The sequence below is a fragment of the Rana temporaria genome, chromosome 12 (assembly GCF_905171775.1).
Source record: "Rana temporaria chromosome 12, aRanTem1.1, whole genome shotgun sequence".
In the NCBI taxonomy this organism is placed as follows: domain Eukaryota; kingdom Metazoa; phylum Chordata; class Amphibia; order Anura; family Ranidae; genus Rana; species Rana temporaria.
Genome location: NC_053500.1, coordinates 128,168,978 through 128,192,433, shown reverse-complemented (window position 1 = coordinate 128,192,433; position 23,456 = coordinate 128,168,978). Strand labels below are relative to the sequence as shown.

The 23,456-nt window shown below is 44.6% G+C and overlaps 1 protein-coding gene across 2 annotated transcripts in view; it reads right to left on the bottom strand.

The window, feature by feature from the left end:
• The window catches only part of GSS (glutathione synthetase), a 40,548-nt gene extending 20,630 nt beyond the window's left edge, over nucleotides 1–19,918 (bottom strand). Inside the window, exons 1-6 of one of the 2 annotated variants that reach the window (XM_040330652.1) lie at nucleotides 19,811–19,918; nucleotides 7,266–7,401; nucleotides 4,857–5,002; nucleotides 2,691–2,766; nucleotides 2,459–2,598; nucleotides 225–341 (exon numbers count right to left, since the gene is read on the bottom strand). In XM_040330652.1, the coding sequence (XP_040186586.1) occupies nucleotides 225–341; nucleotides 2,459–2,598; nucleotides 2,691–2,766; nucleotides 4,857–5,002; nucleotides 7,266–7,394 (608 nt within the window). In that variant the 5' untranslated portion in view covers nucleotides 7,395–7,401; nucleotides 19,811–19,918. The remainder of the gene's footprint in view (nucleotides 1–224; nucleotides 342–2,458; nucleotides 2,599–2,690; nucleotides 2,767–4,856; nucleotides 5,003–7,265; nucleotides 7,402–19,810) is intronic. The other variant, XM_040330653.1, reaches the window with a different exon arrangement.
• Nucleotides 19,919–23,456: the final 3,538 nt, after the last annotated feature.

Genomic DNA, 23,456 nt, shown 5'->3' with positions numbered 1-23,456 from the left:
GTGAGCACATCACTCCCCTAGATCTAGCCGGTGGATAGAGCATAGTGGCCTGGCCAGGGGCAGCAGAGGGAAACTGGATAGGAGAGGCGCAAAAGGTGTAGGTGTACAGGGGCAATCCCTTGCGACCCTTGCAACCCCTGTAGCTACGCCCCTGGCCATAATGCAGATCTCAGTTTTGGGTAGACAGATGCTTTAGCATTACAAGGCATAGAGAAGACACTTACTTCTGTGAGTCATACAGTTCCCAGGCCTTTGCAATACCGCGGGATATCCCGAGGGACGGGTTGTTTGACAGAATTTTACAGGCTTCCTCCGACTTGCCCAGTGTCCTCAGGACATGTCTAAAAAAAAAAAAAAAAAAAAAAAAGAAGAAAAAAAAAATAACTGTCACATTGTGCATAACAGCACATTATGGCTAAAAGCTCCAGGGGTCCATTATTTGTTTTATTTTATTTTTTAAGTCCACAGTTGGCTGCACACTATACAATCTGATCATTTAATCACCAAATTGACCAAAAACTGTGTAGTATGAGGGCCTACCTAAAATATTTAATATATATATATATATATATATATATATATATATATAGTTGTGGGTACATTAAAGCGGATGTTCTGCCAAAAAAAATATTAAAAGCCAGCAGATACAAATACTGCAGCTGCTGACTTACCTGTCCTGGAGTCCAGCGCTGTCCGTAGCAGAGGACGAGCGATCGCGCGTCACCCTGCTGCTCCCCCCTCCATCCACGCTGAGGGAACCAGGAAGTCAAGCGCTCCGGCTTCACTGCCCGGTTCCCTACGGCGCATGCGCGAGTCGCGCTGCGCCCGCCGATTGATCCCAGCACACAACGGGGGGGGGGGATGTGATGCAATGCCCAACCTTTTGCCCGTGAATGCCGGGCCGGAAGTGGGTGCAAATACCTGTCTTTAGACAGGTATCTGCACCCCCCTCCCCCTGAAAGGTGTCAAATGTGACACCGGAGGGGGGGAGGGTGCCGATCAGCGCGACTTCACTTTAGGGTGGAGAACTGCTTTAACTACTGCATGCCCCATGCCTTTTTTTTTTTTTTTAACGCTGAACTCCAAAAAAACAGCTAAGTACAGCATTAAAATGTCACATATGTGAGCAATCCACCATGTAAAAACATAGTTGTATTAAATACAATGATCTGATCTAATCTTACCTGCTGAAGGGTTTATACACCTCTGGCAGACAGCACAGCAAGAGTGTGGCCCCACTTACTTTAAGGAATACACCGGTGTCACCTCCTTCCCCAGAGCCTGCACTCTGGATAGTGAAGAAACAGCTACACACCAATAAGTCACCAACCCTGCCCTCTCCTCCTGTCAGCAGGTGTAGGTTTTTGAGCCCCAATTAGCTCCTAGTGCTGCCCCTCAGGGATGCCAGATTCAGGTACTCATGTTAGATGCATGTAAAAATACATTTCATTTATTTAGGAACACAGAATTAAACTGTTCATTTGTAGCCGTTTGGTGTTCAGCTTTATGACACTTGACCACACAAGAAAGGAAATGCAAGAAATGTGCAAAAAAAAATAAAAAATAAAAAAAGCTTTCCCATGACATAAAAATACACCGTCATGCATGTAACCTTAGGCAGGCCATGCACTATACAGTGCGATTGTATAATCTTTTTTTTTGGAGTTACCAAAACTATGTAATGTGTGCACAAACCTATTCAATTCGTATTAAACTAGGTAGGCTCTTGCAGTACACAGGTGATGATAAAAATTGAACACTGTATGGTCATCATTCTTTATGAAGGCTTAGTTGGGGGTGTTCTGTCGAGAAGTGCCCCCCATCCAATAGTGCCCGCATATGCGCAGGACGGCGGCGCACTCCAGCCGAGTTGCCGATCAGCTAGAGTGACGTGCCTGGGCACAAGCGCACATCGTAGGAGGGATCTCTCGCTGGGAGATACCATTTCACGGCCACAATTGAAACCTATACAAACAGCGGGGGGAGACCCATAGTTCTCACGTTGTACCTCGCTGTTGCAGGGCGGCTTTACAGTGTGCTGATGGTCCGGTTTCCCCGCTGTTTGTATAGGTTTAAATTGTGGCTGTGAAACGGTATCTCCCATCGAGAGATCCCTCCTATGATGTGCGCATGCGCCATGATTACATCAGCCCCGCTGATTGGCAAATCAGCAGTTGTGCTAGGACGTACGGCGCATGCACAGTTAGTCTCGGGCACCATCGATGGATGGGGGGGCACTTTGACAGAACAGGGGCAAAAACAGTAGCCACTTCCCATGTACCCTCTCCAGGGATATGCAATTAGCGGACCTCCAGCTGTTGCAAAACTACAAGTCCCATCATGCCTCTGGGTGTCATGCTTGTGGCTGTCAGAGTCTTGCTATGCCTCATGGGAATTGTAGTTCTGCAACAGCTGGAGGTCCGCTAATTGCATATCCCCGCTCTATGCCCTTTCTTACTGATGAACAGCAGGCGTCCGCGAGGAGAGGCCTCCAAAACTAGCAGCGATGGTATTGATCTCGATCTGCTTCAGCGCCGTTGCCCCATCTTCTTTGCAGTCAAACATATAATCCGATCTATTGATGCCTAAAAACACAGACTAAGAAACATAAAAAGAGACAAGATTTAGCTACACAAAGTGAGAAATGAATAGACTGCCACATATGCAAGTTTTAGAAATTGGTAACATACCTGCGCCAGACCCTCGTCCAGCACGTGTCTGTAGACTTTAAAAAGCCGTTCGATAAAATCGTCCACTTTCATGGCACTGGAATACACATTGGATAAGAAAATGAAAAAAAAAAAAGTAAAAAAAAAAAAAAAAAAAAAACAACATGCCTTTTATTCCATTATCCAATAAGTGAAAGGCAATGTACAAAAGATCAGCAGACTTCAGCATCCAATCAGTATTAGGCTATAATTATTTTTACAAATGACTAAAGGTGACAATGAAAAGATGTTATGTTAATTAAATACTTTCAATAAAAATCTATTGTTAAAAAAAAAAAAAAAAATATGAGCTATAATTATTTTGAATTTAGGTACCAACGATCCGTTTGGATCTTACAAGCTGCTGTACTGGGTATACAATATGATCATACAGTTGTGAGCTCCATTCATTTTCTAAAATGACAGCAAGCCGCAACAAAGTCATATATGGAAAAAAAAAAAAAAAAGTCACGTTCCCAATAACAGATCACGTGTAGCGCGGTCACTGGTTACATACATGTGCCCGCCCTAATGCACACATTTGCATTTGTGGGTGAGTGCAGGACAGCGAAGTTGCTTTCCATTCCCCCCCCCCCCCCCCCCCCCACATTATAATTTTATATATTTATTTTCTTACCAGTTAAAGTGTTACTAAACTCAAAGGAGCCTGCATTCCCTGTATCTGGTCTCCCTCAATACACAGAACATGGAAATTCAATAGTTTTAGTGAATATAAACTCCTAGATACCTTTTCTCATCAGCAGTATATAGCAGTCTTGTGACTTCTATCAGTGTCTGGTTAAAGCTTATAGGAGGAGTTTTCATTGTACTCAGACTATTCTAGGAGGTTGTATGACCCCTGACCCTCTGGGCAGTGCCGATTGGCTCTGTGCTGATCACATGTACTCTCCCAAAAAAAAAAAAAAAACAACAACACACCAAACTGTGCATGTGCAGAGTGCATCCAAGGCTCTGTTTCATCAGTAGATGGATTGGGGACAGTGAAAGAAGGGGAGAAGGCAAGATCAAGCAGCCTGATTAATGCCCATTTTCAGCCTCACCATCTCTCATCAATGCAGCAAATCACTGAGCCGTCATCTCCTGTGTACTCGGCTCTCAGTCAGCAGTCACACACAGTACCTCCTCCGCCATCGGCATTGGACCAGCTCCTGTGATAGACAGAACTCTGGTACAATCCTGGTGGTGAAGGTGGGACTGTGTGTGACTGCCGAGTGAGAGCCAAGTAAACAGGAGATGACGGCTCGGTGAATTCTGGTGGTGCCCATAACGATCCCCCTCCTTGGTACACTATTGGCGTATATAACATGCACCCGTGATTTGCCCCCTATTTTCAAGGAGGAAAAGTGCATGTGATACGCCAATAAATACGGTAATTGGTTGTCTGAGAGCTTCACGTGACTAGGCTGGCAAGGCCGCTGACCTCGTAGATTAGTATAAGAGTTGTCACACTGTGATGAAGACTGCTGCAAAAACTTATAAAATAAAATAAAAAGGGGAGCACAGAAACTTTTTGAAGAACCCTTTGTGAATGGAGGAGCAAACCTGACCTGCCATAGTCCTCACAGAGACCCTCCCAGGGGTGGACTGACCATTTGTGCACTCGCCACTAGGGGGCCCCATCAGGGTTGCCAGCCTCAGTAAAACCAGGGACAGTATGTACAAATCTGTGTTTTTTTTATATCTGTCCCTGAAATATCCCTTACTGACATCCTTTTGGTCTAAAAATCCCAAGATTATAGCTGCCCCATAATCTCCTATTGCACAGGGCCCCATAATCTCCTATTGCCTGGGGGCCCCATAATCTCCTATTGCCTGGGGGCCCCATAATCTCCTATTGCCTGGGGGCCCCATAATCTCCTATTGCCTGGGGGCCCCATAATCTCCTATTGCCTGGGGGCCCCATAATCTCCTAATGCCTTGGGGCCCCATAATCTCCTATTGCCTGGGGGGCCCCATAATCTCCTATTGCCTGGGGGGCCCCATAATCTCCTATTGCCTGGGGGGCCCCATAATATCCTATTGCCTGGGGGCCCCATAATCTCCTATTGCCCGGGGGCCCCATGAGTTGTCAGTCCGCCCTTGGACCCTCCACCATCATTCATTATAAGAAGGTAGAATTTGATGTACCTGGTGAGCGTCTGTTCCAGGAACGTTGGGTTCTGACTGAGCCGATCCACCAGGAGATTAAAGTCTTCCTGTACAGACTTGGCTTGTTCAAAGAGAGATCTGGGCACTGGAGACGGGAGCAGAGTAAAAGGGGCAAAGTTCACAACCTAAGAAAAAAAAAACTATCAATAATTCAAGAACATATCACAAACTCATTTGTATCCCAACCTACAGCAATCACATTCCAGCCCTTATGCCGCGTACACACGGTAATTTTTCGGCATGAAAAAAAAACGTTGTTTTTCAAAATGATCGTGTGTGGGCTTCACATCATTTTTCAGGTTCTGAAAAACGACAAAAAAAATAAATTCGAACATGCTGCATTTTTTTAACGTCGTTTTAAACTACCGTATTTATCGGCGTATATCGCGCACTTTTTTCCCCTTAAAATAAGGCGCGATATACGCCAATAGCCGCTTCCCGCGCTCAGTTTGAATGGAGCCGCCGTCATATACCGAGTGCAGTACACTCGGGTACATTCGGCTAGGCTCGGCTTCGCTCGTGCTCACGCATAAACGTCACAGAGCGTGAGCACGAGCGAAGCCGAGCCTGGCCGAATGTAGCCGAGTGTACTGCACATTGGTATATGTCGGCGGAGGCGTTCGAACTGAGCGCGGGAAGCGGGGATTCGACTTGAGGCGCGCTGGAGAAGCCGGGGAGGACACCATCGAGGCCGCAGACGGACACCAAAACTGTAAGTAATAAAATCTTATAACATTTTTTTTTTACAGGAATTTCGGGGCAACTTTAGGGGTGCACGCTATACCCCAATAAATACGGTATGTCGTTTTTCGGATTGTAAAAAAATTATCGTGTGTGGGCTAAGACGACGAAAAAAAAACGTGCATGCTCAGAAGCAAGTTATGAGACGGGAGCGCTCGTTCTGGTAAAACTACCGTTCATAATGGAGTAATAAGCACATTCATCACGCTGTAACAGACAGAAAAGCGCGAATCGTCTTTTACTAACATGAAATCAGCTAAAGCAGCCCCAAGGCGAATGGAACTTCCCCTTTAAGTGCCGTCGTACGTGTTGTACGTCACCGCGCTTTGCTAGATCATTTTTTAAAAACGATGGTGTGTGGGCAACGTCGTTTTAATGATGAAGTTGGGAAAACTTTGTTTTTTTAGACATGCTGAAAAACAACGTTTTCTTTCATGCTGAAAAATGATCGTGTGTACGCGGCATTATGGTCAAAGTGTCATTTAGCTATAAAATAAAGATAAAAACAGCAACAAATTATTTCTGTAACAAGGTTTGAATTTCAACGCGTTACGTTACTAGACGCGACTTTCACTTCAACATGTATCTTTGCAATTCATTTCATTACAAATCGAAATTCATATAAAAAAAAATTCGTATATATAAAAAAAAAAAAAAAAATCGTTATTCAGATGTAGCTGAATTTCCAACTCACAGTAAGAGATTGAATTGTAATAAACTCCAACTACATAAAAAATGAAATTAAATAACGCACAGGAATAACGAATTGGAGAAATCTGAAAATAAATTTGGATTCCAAATGGAAAGATGTTGCAAAAAAATAAATAAAAGTGAAATAATATATGACTATAAAGAATGTAAGACTATAAAGCACCTAGAGGCGATACAGTATGCATATGTAGCGCTATACAAGTCATTCATTCATTCATTCATTCATTCATTCAATGTAGCCGTCTGAAAATGTAATCAATTTAAAACAAAATAAAGAAAAATAATATACTAACTCAATCTTAAAGGAAAACATTTTTTTGCCTAAAATGAATGTCTGCAAGGTAGACAGACAGAATAGTGTAATGATTCTATTAAAAAACGAGTAAATACCTGATAAATTCCTTCATCTATATCACCTCTGGCGTTCTAGTTTCTGTTCTCTCATTCACTTCCTGGTTTGCATCGCTCGTTCATGTAAGAACTACATTTCCCAGTATGCATTGCGGCACGCCCAGTAATTCACACCTCCTTGAAGTCTCTAACACGTAGAGAGCGTCCTGCCGCACAAATGTAGTTCCCAGGAGGGGGTGAGCACGTTACTGACCACCCCAGTAAAGCCTCCCTTCACGGTGGTCAGTAAAATCAGACAAGCAGGAAGTGAACAGAACAGAGAAGAAATAGAGCAACTTCTGAGCAAAAACTAACAATGAGGAAGTGAAAAGAGGAATGTCTGCAGGTAAAGGATGCTTATTATGAAAAAAAAAAAAAATTCCTTTACAACCCCTTTAAATATTCTAAAACTATTTTTGAAAAACAAATCAAATGTAACGAATATGACAAAACTAAATTATTTAACGAACAAATCCTAAACTAAACTAAATGTTTCCATCATGCACATCTCAATTTGCTCTCATAAAGGCTACAGACGTCACTTACATCAGAAGAGTTCGGAGTCTCTTTTGTCCTCATAAGAACGCCCTGCAACAAGGCGGAATCCACAGCGATGGGCGCCACCTCCTCTAGCAGCTGCGCGTTGCTGAATACATCCTCCCATAAACCAGACATTTTGGAACTGCAAACCACAAAATAAATACATATATAAATAAAATGAATCATTAATGGCAACAAGATACCAGTACTTGTGCAGAATAAAATAAATAAAACATGGTTATTCATCCCTCTGTTTAATCTGCACTCCGATTTGGGGGGGGGGGGGGTCTCATGCAAATTACAAGGGGCCACTGTTTATGTGCCAATTTGAGCTTCCGTACACCAGTACCCACTATTAGGCCCCTTGAGGGTGCACGGAGTGTCCGTTCAGGTCCGCCTAAAAAACGGACAAACTAAAACCGACAAGCTAAAAACCTGAACGGTCCACCCGTGTGAAAGGGGTCTTAGAGATCTGCTTTTGCATCTGACTTTTTTGATCTTCTACGTTACAGTTCTTCTTCAATATCTCATAACTGCATATATACACACATTTATTAAAGTGATTATAAAGTCTCTTAAAATTAAACATATTATACTTACCTGCTCTGTGCAGTTGGTTTTGCACAGAGCAGCCTGGATCCTCCTCTTCTCGGGTCCCTCTTTAGAGCTCCTGGACCCTCCTTCATGTTGGGTGCCCTCAAAGCAAGCAGCTTGCTATGGGGGCACCAGAGCCAAGTCACAGCTCCCTGTGTCCATTCAGACACTGAGCCATGGCCCACTCCCGCCCCCTTACTATTCTCATTGGCTAACTGACTTTGATTTACAGCGGCGGGAGCCAATGGCAACACGCTGCTGTCTCACCCCATGAGGGGAGTCCCAGGCAACCGAGACATTCCTACAACAGCGCTGAAACTAGATGGGGCGCAGGCAAGTATTAAGGGGGCTGATGCACACTGAAGGTTTTTTATCTTAATGTATTAAGATAAAAAAATCTGACTTTACAATCACTTTAAGTCATCATTAAGGATTTCATTATCTAATAAATCCTTAGATCAGGGGTGGCAAACAAGGCCCGCGGGCCGAATCCGGCCCGCCAAGCCTTGTCATGTGGCCCGCCAGCCTCCACCGCTTGTTCCAGTGCCGCCCGCTCTGTGGCCTGTTGATGATCAGGCCGCACAGCGGGAGGTAAGCGGCCTGGACAGGGTTAACACAGTTCGCGGCCGTCGCTCACCTAGCGCTATGCGGCCGTGCCTGTGTCATCTCCGGGCTGCGGCGCAACTACGTTAGCGGCTGATTGGCTGAGCTGTATGTCTCTCTCACACACAGCTCAGCCTCAGAATCAACACTGACAGTTCGGCTCGGACACTGCTCCTCCTCTTCCCGCCTCTCTGCACTGTGTGGCCCGCTCACATCCCCGGGAAAATGTGAAGGAAGATGCAGGCAGCCCACCCGTCATGGGACGGGTGATCTGTCTATCAAAGTGCCCAGGCAAGGGGGAGTGTCTATACATGACGAGGTGCAGCGGGGAACACACAGCTATTCAAATGAAAGCTGTTATGTTCCGCCAGCGCTGATCAACTAGATGTCGGCAGCGGCGGGGGGGGGGGGGACTTGGCTTTCTCTTAGGGGACACAAGGCTGCATCAGGGACAAGGCTGCATCTAGCGACATGGCTGCATCTAGCGACATGGCTGCATCTAGCGACAAGGCTGAATCTAGGGACAAGGCTGCATCTAGGGACAAGGCTGCATCTAGGGACAAGGCTGCATCTAGGGACAAGGCTGCATCTAGGGACAAGGCTGCATCTAGGGACAAGGCTGCATCTAGGGACAAGGCTGCATCTAGGGACAAGGCTGCATCTAGGGACAAGGCTGCATCTAGGGACAAGGCTGCATCTAGCTACATGGCTGCATCTAGGGACAAGGCTGCATCTAGGGACAAGGCTGCATCTAGGGACATGGCTGCATCTAGCTACAAGGCTGCATCTAGGGACAAGGCTGCATCTAGGGACAAGGCTGCATCTAGGGACAAGGCTGCATCTAGGGACAAGGCTGCATCTAGGGACAAGGCTGAATCTAGGGACAAGGCTGAATCTAGGGACATGGCTGCATCAAGGGACAAGGCTGAATCTAGCGACATGGCTGAATCTAGCGACATGGCTGCATCTAGGGACAAGGCTGCATCTAGGGACAAGGCTGCATCTAGAGACATGGCTGCATCTAGAGACATGGCTGCATCTAGAGACATGGCTGCATCTAGAGACATGGCTGCATCTAGCGACATGGCTGCATCTAGGGACAAGGCTGCATCTAGAGACAAGGCTGCATCTAGAGACAAGGCTGCATCTAGAGACATGGCTGCATCTAGAGACATGGCTGCATCTAGAGACATGGCTGCATCTAGAGACATGGCTGCATCTAGAGACATGGCTGCATCTAGAGACATGGCTGCATCTAGAGACATGGCTGCATCTAGAGACATGGCTGCATCTAGCGACAAGGCTGCATCTAGGGACAAGGCTGCATCTAGGGACAAGGCTGCATCTAGGGACAAGGCTGCATCTAGGGACAAGGCTGCATCTAGGGACAAGGCTGGATTTAAAAAAAAGTATCGGTATTCGGTATCGGCGAGTACATGAAAAAAAAAAGTATCGGTACTTGTACTCGGTCCTAAAAAAGCGGTATCGGGACAACCCCACTTGTATATCAAGTCAAAATGTATTTATACAATTTTCTTGTCTTGCAAAACGCTCTCAAATCAAGTTACTCTCATACCAAGGTTTTACTATATTTATTAAAACAAAGATGTGTCCGTCACTTTCACTGATGTTGGTTGATCTTTTATCGTTACCCATGATCCCTACCCACTGATATCACCATCACCTTGTTAATACAGGAGTTCCTCTTCAAATAAAATCGAACAGTTCTCTTTTGATTGATGGTCTCTTGAAAGCTCAGTTCAGTTCAAGCATTTAAAGGGCCCAGAATCAAGTAGAATTGCGCGATATTTGCGGGGGAGCAGGGCAACGATTTTTCCCTGCGCCCCCGCAAATATTTTGCGCTGCCCTCGATTCACGGAATTCAGTAGCTCCGTGAATTGCAAAGGGCGCGCCGGCAAATTTGCCCGGCGTAAGCGCGCGCAAGTTAAATGATCCCGCCTGGGGGGCGGGAATCATTTAAATTAGGCGTGCTCCCGCGCCGAGCGTACAGCGCATGCTCCGTCGGGAAACTTTCCCGACGTGCATTGCGGCAAATGACGTCGCAAGGACGTCATTTGCTTCTAAGTGAACGTGAATGGCGTCCAGCGCCATTCACGTTTCACTTACGCAAACACCGTGAAATTCAAATTTCACGGCGCGGGAAGGCCGGCTATACTTTAGCATTGGCTGCCCCTACTATTAGAAGGGGCAGCCTTGCGCTAAAAGTAGCCATACGGAAACTCCGTACCTGGCTTGCGCGGGGCCCGCGCAAGCTTGTGAATCAGTGGTAGTATGCAATTTGCATACTACACGCCGATACACAATGGGAGCGCCCCCCTAGCGGCCCCCGCAAGAATGCAGCCTAAAATCTGCGAGGCATAAGAGCCTTATGCCTCGCAGATTTTAGCCTGCAGTCGGTGTAACGAGGTTCCTGAATCAGGAGCACTCGTTACACCGGAGCAAGTAAGCAATTGCGCTGCGTAACCTATGGTTGCGCGGGCGCAAGTGCTTCTTGAATCTGGGCCAAGGATCAGACAATGGCCCTATGTGTAAAAATGTCCAGCCTTGGCAAGGAAGGTGATGGAACATATGACCAGTACTACCAAGACCGACAGCTAGCCAACAGATGACGTTGTTCCACCAATGTCCCCCCCAAACCCGGACATTATGGCATTTATGTTGCAAGCTTATACAATTATTTTTGGTAAGCGGATAGTGAAGATCAGAAAGCAAAATATTAGACTGTTTTTATAACCTTTTTGCACAAAGCTGTTCACAAAATTGAATAGGAGCTTTAACCACTTAAGACCCGGACCATTATGCAGGTAAAAGGACCTGGCCAGTTTTTGCGATTCGGCACTGCGTCGCTTTAACTGACAATTGCGCAGTCGTGCGACGTGGCTCCCAAACAAAATTGGCGTCCTTTTTTCCCCACAAATAGAGCTTTCTTTTGGTGGTTTTTGATCACCTCTGCGGTTTTTATTTTTTGCCATTAAACAAAAATAAAGCGACAATTTTGAAAAAAAAATGCAACATTTTTTACTTTTTGCTATAATATATATCACGAAAAAAAAAATATATAAAAAAACATTTTTTTCTCAGTTTAGGCCGATACGTATTCTTCTACTTATTTTTGGTAAACAAAAAAAACACAACGGAATAAGCGTTTGATTGGTTTGCGCAAAAGTTATAGCGTTTACAAACTAGGGGATAGTTTTAAAGGCATTTTTATTATTTTTTTTTTATTATTTTTTTTACTAGTAATGGCGGCGATCAGCGATTTTTTTTCGTGACTGCGACATTATGGCGGACACATCAGACACTTGACACATTTTTTGGGACCATTGTCATTTTCACAGCGAAAAGTGCTATAAAAATGCACCGACTACTGTGAAAATGACAATGGCAGTGAAGGGGTTAACCACTAGGGGGCGCTAAGGGGTAAAGTGTGCCCAAGGGAGTGATTCTTACTGTAGGGGGGTGTGGCTGGACGTGTGACGTCACTGATCGTCGTTCACTATAACAGGGAACAGACGATCTGTGACAGTGCCACAGAGAAGAACGGGGAAGGTGTGTTTACACACACACACACACACACACCTCTCCCTGTTCTTCAGCTCCTGTGACCGAACGCGGGACACCGGCGGCGTGCGGGTCCTGCGGGCGAGTTCACGGAGCTCCGGACTGGGTCGCGAGTTTACCGCCGGCGGCGCGTGCGCGACCCACGGTTGGACACTTAAAGGGCAACGTACCTGTACGTGCCTGTGCCCAGCCGTGCCATTCTGACGTATATCGGCGTTAGGCGGTCCTTAAGTGGTTAAAGCTTTGTGTTTTTTCACCTTAATGCATCCTATAACTAGACCCCAAAGTAGCTTTCCCCAAATGCCCACTTATGACCGGGGACAAGTGCTATATTGATTAGAAAGAAATCAGAGGGATCTATAAGCTAAATACTGAAAAGGATTAAATCAATCATCACTCCATTCTAAGTGGATATCACAGGCCAGTGGCTGCTTTGTGTTTGAACTCGCACATTCCTCAGATCCCCGGAGCCGTAAAACCAAAAGCAGGAGCAACAAATCTTTTATTGAACCTATGTATCTCTTATTTCTATACGCTATGATGACTTCTATGATGTACGCTGGGGAAAAAAAAATATTTGATCCCCTGCAGATTCTGAAAGTTCGCCCACTTACAAAGAAATGAAGGGTCTATAATTTTTATCATAGGTGTATTTTAAATGATAGAGACAAAATAACAAAAAATCCAGAATAAAACCGATACAAATGTTATAAATTGAGTTGCAGTTCAGTGAGTAAAATAAGTATTTGATCCCCAAACAAAACATGACTTGGTACTTGGAGAAACCCTTGTTGTGTGCTGTGAACAAGGTTCTTCGCCAAAAACAGTGGGCCGGATTCAGATACATTGCAGTATCTGCCGGCGCGGCGTAACGTATGTCAGATACAGTACGCCGCCGTAACTTGGGGCGCAAGCTCCGTATGCAGAAAAAACTTGCGCCCTTAGTTACGGCGGCGTAACGTATATGTGGCGGCGTAAGCCCACCTAATTCAAATGGGGGGATGGTGTGGGCGTGTTTTATGCAAATTCACTGTGACCCCATGTACTTGACGTATTTTACGAACGGCGCATGCGCCGCTCTTGAAAAAATCCCAGAGCGCATGCTCGAAATTACGCCGCAAGTCGTCATTGCTTTAGATGTGAACTTTACTTACATACAGCCCTATTCGCGAACGACTTACGCAAACGACGTAAAATTTTCAAAACTCGGCGCGGGAACGACGTCCATACTTAACATTAGCTACGCCTCATATAGCAGGGGTAACTTTACGCCGGAAAAAGCCTAACGTAAACGACGTAAAAAAAAAGCGCCGGCCGGACGTACGTTTCTCATGATCATCCTCACCCCATGAGGCCAAATCTTGCATGGCGTTCCAAAATGAGTTGTCGTTAGGAGAACCTTCTTTAAATTGACTAATCTGTGTACCAGAGGAGCTACATACTGTAGCCAGTCTTTGGGAGTCAGAATTATTGGCCCGGATTCAGGTAGATTTGCCCCTTATTTGCGCAGGGCAGCGTTTTTGCCCTGCGCCCCGGAAACTTACTGCGCTACCCGCGATTCACGGAGCAGTAGCTCCGTAAATTGCGTGTGCGCTGTGTAAACTTGCCCTGCGTAAGGGCGCCTAATGTAAATGATCCCGTAGGGGGCGGGAATCATTTAAATTAGGCGCGCTCCCGCTCCCGCGCCGAGCGTAGAGCACATGCTCCGTCGGGAAACTTTCCCGACGTGCATTGCGGCAAATGACGTCATTTGCTTCAAAGTGAACGTGAATGGCGTCCAGCGCCATTCACGAATCACTTACGCAAACAACGTAGATTTCAAATGTCGCGACGCGGGAACGACGGGTATCCTTTAGCATTGGCTGCGCGTGCTATTACGATGTGCAACCTTACGCGAAACCCGACGTACGCAAACTACGTAAATTGCGTACGCAGGGCTCGCGCAACGTTGTGAATCAGTGTTAGTATGCAATTTGCATACTATACACAGATCACAATGGGAGCGCCCCCTAGCGGTCATCGCTAAAATGCAGCCTAAGATATGCGTGGCATAAGAGCCTTATGCCACGCAGATTTTAGGCTGCAGTCTGCGTTACAATGTTCCTGAATCAGGAGCATTCGTAACGCCGGGGCAAGTAAGCAATTGCGCTGTGTAACCTATGGTTACACAGGCGCAATTGCTTCTTGAATCTGGGCCACTGTTGGTAAGTGGGGGGGAATCAAATACTTATTTCACTCACTGAACTGCAACTCCATTTATAACATTTGTATCGTGTTTTTTCAGGATTTTTGGTTGATATTCTGTCTCTATCATTTAAAATACACTTATGATAAAAAAAAATACTGTGAAGAGGCGAGACAAATCCTTTTCAGGGCTGTCCAGGTCATGGGTGCACCACCCTGTCTTACAAGCACATGGCTGGAGTTGGTCTTTTCACTGCTTACCGACCAACCACCATCATAATACTGCGGCAGGTTGGCTCTCCTGGGCAAATCGCCATAGCTGTACGGCGGCCCTTTATATAGCATTAGCTGCAATGTCTGCCGGGCACCCACGATTGCTTCTGAGAGAAACAGAACGGGGATCTGTCCATGTAAACAGACGAGAGAGAGAGTTAGAAACACTCCCTAGGTAACACATTTAACCCTTTGATCGCCCCCTAGTGTTAACCCCTTGCCTGCCAGTGACAACGCTGTATAAATGTCAATGGTCCGAAAAAAAGTGTCAAAAGAGTCCGACCTGTTCGTCACAATCCTGCAAATATATATATATATATATATATATATATATATATATATATATATATATATATATATATATATATATATATATATATATATATATATATATATATATATATATATATATATATATATATATATTTATTTATATATTTTTTTTTTTTGGATTGGTTTGCGCAAAAGTTGTAGCGTCTACAAAATAAGGGATGGTTTTATGGCATTTTTATTATTATTTTTTACTACTAATGGCGGTGATCTGCGTTTTTTCTTTTATATATATATATATATATATATATATATAAAAGAAAAAACGCAGATCACCGCCATTAGTAGGAAAAAAGAAAAAGAAAAATAATAATAAAAATGCCATAAAACCATCCCTTAGTTTATAGATGCTACAACTTTTGCGCAAACCAATCAATAAACGCTTATTGCATTTTTTTTTCCAAAAATATATAGAAGAATACATATTGGCCTAAACTGATGAAAACTTTTTTTTTTAAATAGCAAAAAGTAAAAAAATATAGATTTTTTTTCCCAAAATTTACTTTTTTTTTTTTTTTTTTTATTTTTTTTTTTAGTTAAAGCGGTTGTAAACCCGCGATTAATTTTTTTTTTTTTCACCTGAAAGGCAAAAGCCATAATGAGCTAGTATGCACCGCATATTAGCTCATTATGAAATACTTACCTCGGAACGAGGTGAGAGGAACTTACCTGGTCCACGCCGAGCGAGATGTCATCTTGCGTGTCTTCCGGGTATCGCCGCTCAAGCTCTGTGATTGGCTGGAGCGGCGATGACGTCACTCCCGCTCGTGCGCGCACTAGACTTCAATTCGGCGAGGTCCGGCAGCTGCCGGTACTTTAGCCGAGGATCCCCGCTGCGCATGCGCCACTGCAATCAGCGGCGCATTTGGGGGGGGAATATCTCCTAAACTAGGTTTAGGACATATTCTTTATACCTACAGATAAGCCTTATTATAGGCTTACCTGTAGGTAAAAGTCAAAAATGTGGGTTTACAACCACTTTAATAGCACAAACCGCAGAGGTGATAAAATACCACCAAAAGAAAGCTCTATTTGTGGGGGGGGGGGGGGAATGGACATAAATTTTGCTTGGGTACAGCGTCGCAACGACTGCGCAATTGTCAGTTAAAGCAAAAAATGGCCTGGTCATTAAGAGGGCAAATCCTTTCCGGGGCTGATGTGGTTAAGAAGTGTCTGTAATCATTAACTCACATAACAGACCAGAGTTTATTGTTACAATACTATATAATCCAGGAATATATTTCAGCTTAACTCCAAGCAACGACCCAGAAGGTGAAGGGGTGTCAGAGTCCAAGTATGCCATAGTGTGAAGGGGGGAGTCATTATGATTGGCTGCATACGGGTGGAGGGGGGCTGGGATTACAACAGACTCCATAAAGGAAGAACAATGGCGTCATATCTGGGGATTAGCAGTTGGCAAGACACCCGCCGTGTCCAAAACTAAAATTACCTGATTTTTTTATTTTTTAAATGCTGCTGCATAAAGCACAGTGTATTCCTATGCTAAAACATTAAAGAGGTTGTAACCCCAAAAAACAAACACACTTTAACCACTACTACAGGGCACATTCAACCCCTTTCTACCCAGGCCAATTTTAAGCTTTCGCACTTTGACAATTGCGCAGTCATGCAACGTTGTACCCGAAATATTTTTATTTTATTATTTTTTTTGAGACAGACAGAGCTTTCTTTTGGTGGTATTTAATCACCCCTGGGGTGTTTTTTTTTTTGCTAAAATAAAAAAAACAAAAAAAAAGTTTTCATTGTAAAATTTTGTAAATAAGTAATTTTTCTTCTTCGCTGATGTGCACTGATGAGGTGGCACCAATATGCAGCACTGATGGGGCTGCACTGATAACTGCCATTTCCTGTGTACCCAACACACCAATGATCACCACGTGCCTCCGTGGGCATACATGCGCAGCAAGAATGGGGGGGGGGGGGGGGCATCATATAACATCCTCCCAGAATGAGAGTGCTCCTGCCGACCGGTCATTTCACTATATGGCAGGTGGGAAGCAGTTAAAGCAGGTTAAACAGCATACTGCTTGTGCTGTCTAATCTGCCCCTTTCTATGCTGTAAAACAGGGGTAGGCAACCTGTGGCACTCCAGCTGTAGTGGAACTACATTTCCCATGAGGCATTGCAAGGTTGGCAGTTACAATTACTCCCAGAGGCATGATGGGACTTGTAGTTCTGCAACAGCTGGAGTGCCACAGGTTGCCTACCCCTGCTGTAAAAAAACTGGTTTATCCTGCCTGTTTCTGTGTCCCCCTCTGTAAACTGACCACGGTAATCATGGCTTCCGATGCATGACACCGTGGTCAGTTTATGTGCTTCTGTCATTCCGCAGTCTCTGCTCTTTCCCCCTTCTTCCTGCCTGTCAGCTCCTGTGTGTGCGATCTCCTCCCCTCCTGCCGCTATTAGCATCAGGCAGTAAATTCAGTGTTGCCGAATGCCCGTTTTGAAGCCTGCGGGCCTCGGGGAAGCTTGTACATGCTCTGCCGTTTTAAAATGTCACATATTGCATCCAACGCTGTATCCTGGCCTAGGCCAACAAGGCCCAGGCCTAGTGCAGCACGGAAAGAGTCCCCGCCGACTTGTGCTAGACTTTTAGTGTAACGCAAGCTGCTTCTAGTTTTGACTGTCCCATCAGCCTGGACCACAAACCTTCCTCACTGTGCTATATGTTTTCTGATGCACCATTGGCATGGTTATATCTTCTTAGTCCTCTCCATAAATTATCAGGAATTTCTGCTTAAAGTAGAACTATAGGCAACACTTTTTAATTCATTCAGGAAGTGAGAGGAAATCTATGCAAATTAAGGGAATCCATTACCTCCCCCCCCCCCAGGCCCTGAGGACTAGAGTCCCCACTCGGAAATTTTAAACAGAAAGGGGAGTGGCATTGACAGAAAGGGGTGGGTCATATTTAAATTAGGGGTGCACGAGTTTAGTCAGGCCTAGGGCAGCACAAAACCTAAATACACCACTGATTGCATCACCGAGAGATCCCACATTCCTCCCCGCTATGCCTGTGCAGCTTGCATGGAGGGTCACCGCTGGATGGAGGTAGGGAGCGGACTGTGCGCCGTAACAGGAGGGCAGAGAGTGGCCCGGCTAGTGATGTCTAGGGGTTGGGGGGTGAACATGGCGGGCTGTGCTGGGTTTTAAGCATATCAGAGCTCCCTCCTCACACTCGTCACAACCGATGTGCCTTTTGCCACTTCATGCTAGAAAAGGTTCTGGAGCTTATTTATCGAGCATAGGGCAGACCATTCAATTGACCTATGTGCGTTGTGCTAAAATGCACCAAAAAATAAAAACGCACAGGAAAGCTGGTTCCCCCTACATTAGTTGTGACTGGGGCCTTAGGACACACGGGTGTATTGGGTCCTATAACAAAATACAGACGCATTTTGGCACCCGGGAGCCACAGGTGTGGATACAGCAGATGTACGCAGCTCTGAGTGTAACGCCCTGGTGCCCAACCTGTGACCCGGGGGCTGCATGGAGACACTAATCTGTGTTTCACTATTGTCCTGGTATAGTGATTTCTATTAGTCTCATGTAATATGTCCCCAGTCTATGACTGTCTCCTGAAGCATGTCCCATTCTCCAACAACTTCTACAGCATGTTCTCAGTCTCACGTGCTACGCGTGCAGTCTCTACCCACCTCACGTGCCCCGTCCGCAGTCCCTGACCACCTCACGTGCCCCGTCCGCAGTCCCTGACCACCTCACGTGCCCCGTCCGCAGTCCCTGACCACCTCACGTGCCCCGTCCGCAGTCCCTGACCACCTCACGTAGTCCCTGACCACCTCACGTGCCACGTCCGCAGTCCCTGACCACCTCACTGCCACGTCCGCAGTCTCTGCCTACCTCACGTGCCACGTCCGCAGTCCCTGACCACCTCACGTAGTCCCTGACCACCTCACGTGCCACGTCCGCAGTCCCTGACCACCTCACTGCCACGTCCGCAGTCTCTGCCTACCTCACGTGCCACGTCCGCAGTCCCTGACCACCTCACGTGCCACGTCCGCAGTCCCTGCCCACCTCACGTGCCACCTCTGTAGTCTCTGACCACCTTCCCTGCCCCTTCTGCTGTCCCTGACCACCTCCCGTGCCCCCTCTGACCACCTCCCTTGCCCCCTCTGCAGTCCCTGACCACCTCACGTGTTGTGCCATTGACCCATTGCCATAGAAACATTTGTAAAGGGGAGGGGTTAGTAAGATGACCACGTCCTTGTGGGGGACACCAGAAATATTTCTGCACCCAGGCGTCTGTGTCCTAGGATCAGCCCTGAGCCCCCCCTGCACCAAAAATGTATGTGGTCTTGTGGGAGAAGGCGGGGCCTGTCACCATGGCAATCTGATGTTATGCACAAAGTGGATCAGGGATCTTTCTGCATCCCACTGAAATGAATGGGCTGCCATACACGCAGGGGGTTGCACCTGTGACTGCGTTCTCACTATAGCAATGCGTGAGCGCGTACAAAGCGGTGCGATTTTTTGCATGCATTTACAAAATGCGAAAAAAGTGTGATGCCATTCATTGTCAACGATCCCCCCAAACGCCACAACACTTTTTTTTATTTTAAGCGCAGTTAAAACATGCACAGCTCAGACGCATGACGACATGTAGGGCTGCCATTGGAACGAATGAGTGACAAGGCGCAGAAAACACATGATGCAATTTTGTGCGCATTCACAAAACACTGCAGTGTGAATACAGCCGTATATATACATGCAACATTCATTGAGCCATATATATATATATATATATATATATATATATATACACACACACACATTGGTGATCACCCCAATGAAATACACCAACAAGTTCTTATCATTTATAAACAGTGAGAGGGGCTGAGCTGTGCACTGGGGAAGGGATACGTCATATTCATATACAGTGCACAGCCACTGCATTGTGTGTCACCGCTATCTTATAATTATCAATCTTAGAAGTTAGAACTCACCTTCCGATCTTCAGATCTCTTACCCACAGCTCAGCTCACATGCACAGCCTCAAAGCACCTGGGCGGAGCTCAACTTACCCCCACTTCCTGATTGGACTTGAAAGGGAGGCTTGGAACGCACGTTGCCGAGACAAGAAACGCTCTTTCATCATGACTGTGCAGTAACCAGCCCGAGCCGCTGGGTGGGTGTGGTTAGAATGTGACATGCGGCCAATCAGGGGAGGAAATTCTCCTATGGACAGGAAAAGAGAGATGATCGTCCCATTCATGTGTGCAGATTATTATTTATTTTTTATTTGGGGAGATTCTTATCTCTGGCAGTGGAGGAAGATTACTGTGTACAATGTAGATTGTTTGGCAAATCTTTATGAAAACAGTGCGCTATAAATCCTGTATAATAATATAAATCTTGTATAATAATATAAATCCTGTATAATAATATAAATCCTGTATAATAATACAAACCCTGTATAATAATATAAATCCTGTATAATAATATAAATCCTGTATAATAATATAAATCTTGTATAATAATACAAATCCTGTATAATAATATAAACCTTGTATAATAATATAAACATTGTATAATAATATAAACCCTGTATAATAATATAAATCCTGTATAATAATATAAACATTGTATAATAATATAAACATTGTATAATAATATAAATCCTGTATAATAATATAAACGTTGTATAATAATATAAATCCTGTAAAAATAATATAAATCTTGTAAAATAATATAAACCTTGTATAATAATATAAATAATGTATAATAATCTAAATCTTGTATAATAATACAAATCCTGTATAATAATATAAACCTTGTATAATAATATAAACATTGTATAATAATATAAACCCTGTATAATAATATAAACATTGTATAATAATATAAATCCTGTATAATAATATAAACCTTGTATAATAATATAAATCCTGTATAATAATATAAATCCTGTATAATAATATAAATCTTGTATAATAATACAAATCCTGTATAATAATATAAACCTTGTATAATAATATAAACATTGTATAATAATATAAACCCTGTATAATAATATAAATCCTGTATAATAATATAAACATTGTATAATAATATAAACATTGTATAATAATATAAATCCTGTATAATAATATAAACCTTGTATAATAATATAAATCCTGTAAAAATAATATAAATCTTGTAAAATAATATAAACCTTGTATAATAATATAAATAATGTATAATAATCTAAATCTTGTATAATAATACAAATCCTGTATAATAATATAAATCCTGTAAAATAATATAAATCCTGTATAACCACTTCCATACCGGGCACTTACGCACTGTCCTGCCCAAGCCAATTTTCAGCTTTCAGCGCTGTCGCACTTTGAATGACAATTGCGCAGTCATGCTACACTGTACCCAAACAATTTTGTTATCATTTTGTTCCCACAAATAGAGCTTTCTTTTGGTGGTATTTGATCACCTCTGCTATTTTAATTTTTTTGCGTAACAACTAAAAAAAAACCGTAAATTTTGAAAAAAATTAAGGGGCAGATCCACAAAAGAATTACGCCGGTGTATCTATTGATACGCCGGCGTAATTTTAAATTTCCCGCGTCGTATCTTTGTTTTGTATCTACAAAACAAGATACGATGGCATCTGGAATCGATCTGACAGGCGTACGTCTTAGTACGCCGTCGGATCTTAGGTGCATTTTTTTCGCCGGCCGCTAGGTGGCGTTTCCGTCGAATTCTGCGTCGAGTATGCAAATTAGCTAGTTACGGCGATCCACGAACGTACGTCCGGCCGGCGCATTTTTTTACGTCGTTTGCGTTTCGCCTTTTTCCGGCGTATAGTTAAAGCTGCTATATGGTGGTGTACTCAATGTTAAGTATGGCCGTTGTTCCCGCGGCGAAATTTGAATTTTTTACGTCGTTTGCGTAAGTTGTTCGCGAATAGGCATTTGCGTAGAATGACGTCACTGTCGGAAGCATTGGCTTTTTCTGGTTTAATTTCGAGCATGCGCACTGGGATACCCCCACAGCCGGCGCATGCGCCGTTAAAAAAAAACGTTGTTTGCGTCGGGTCACGATGTAGTTACATAAAACACGCCCCCATCACAGCCATTTGAATTCCGCGCCCTTGCGCCGCCAAAGATACACTACGCCGCCGAAACTTACGGCGCAAATTCTTTGAGGATTCAAAAAAAAATAATAAGTTACGGCGGCGTAGTGTATCTTAGATACGCTGCGCCCAGGGGAAAGATGCGCGGAGGTACATGAATCTGCCCCTAAGTTTTTATTTTTTTCTGTTAATTCTTTTGTAAATAAGTACGTTTTCTTCTTCAATTACAGACACTGATATGGCGGCACTGATGGGCACTGATAGACAGCACTGATGGGCACTGATAGGCAGCGCTGGTATGCGGCACTGATGGGCACTCTTAGGCGGCACTGGTGGGCACTCATAGGCGGCACTGATGGGCACTCATAGGCGGCACTGATGGGCACTCATAGGCGGCATTGATGGGCACTTATGGGCGGCACTTATGGGTGGCACTGATGGGTACTTATGGGTGGCACAGATTGGCACTGATAGGTGGGCACTGGGCATGGATGGGTACTGAGAGGTGGTACTGATGGACACTGAGGGGTGGCACTGATGGCATTGCTGGGCATCACTTTTTTATCCCATATTATGCCAGTCAGTGCCCATGTTGCCAGTCAGTGCCCATTTGTGGGCACTGATTGTCATCTATTGTTCTCTTTTTTTTTCTTGTTTTTATATTGTTGCCCCCTTCCCTGGTGGTCCAGTGTGGGCTTCCCTGGTGGTCCATTGTGGGCATCCGAGGGGGGGGGGGCTGCGCTGATAAAAAATCAGCACGAACCACCCCTGTCAGGAGAGCCGCCGATCGGCTCTCCTCTACTCGCGTCTGTCAGACGCGAGTGAGGAACAGCCGATCAATGGCTCTTCCTGTTTACATCGTGATAAGCCGTGATTGGACACGGCTGATCACGTGGTAAAGAGCCTCCGCCGGAGGCTCTTTACCGAGATGCGGGGTGTCAGTCTGAGCACGCTTTGTGCCCCCACGGGCGCGCGCCGGCATGTTATCCTGCTGGACGTCAATAGATGTGTCAGACGTGTAGAATTTTGAGGAAAATAATACATTTAATCCATTTTGGAATAAGGCTTTAAGGTATAAAATGTGGAAAAAGTGAAGCGCTATGAATACTTTCCGGATGCACGGTACATTTTTTTAAGGTGGGCACATACAGTGGGGATCGAAAGTTTGGGCACCCCAGGTAAAAATTTGTATTAATTATGAACAACGAAGCCAAGGAAAGATGGAAAAATCTTTTGCAGACGCCATTTTTTTGTTTTCTGTAATTCTGAAAGTGTAAATGATGGAAATAAAATCTAACTTTTTTTGACATATTATAAGAATGTCTAATCTGTAATTTGATGCCTTTTGAAGATTTTTCCATTTTTCCTTGGCTTCGTTATGCACATTAATACAAATTTTTACCTGGGGTGCCCAAACTTTCGATCCCCACTGTATATAGTGGAATATTTATACAGCAGTAAATGTGACTGTTCATTGGTGGTGAATCAATCACTGTTAAAACACATGTGTGTATATATATATA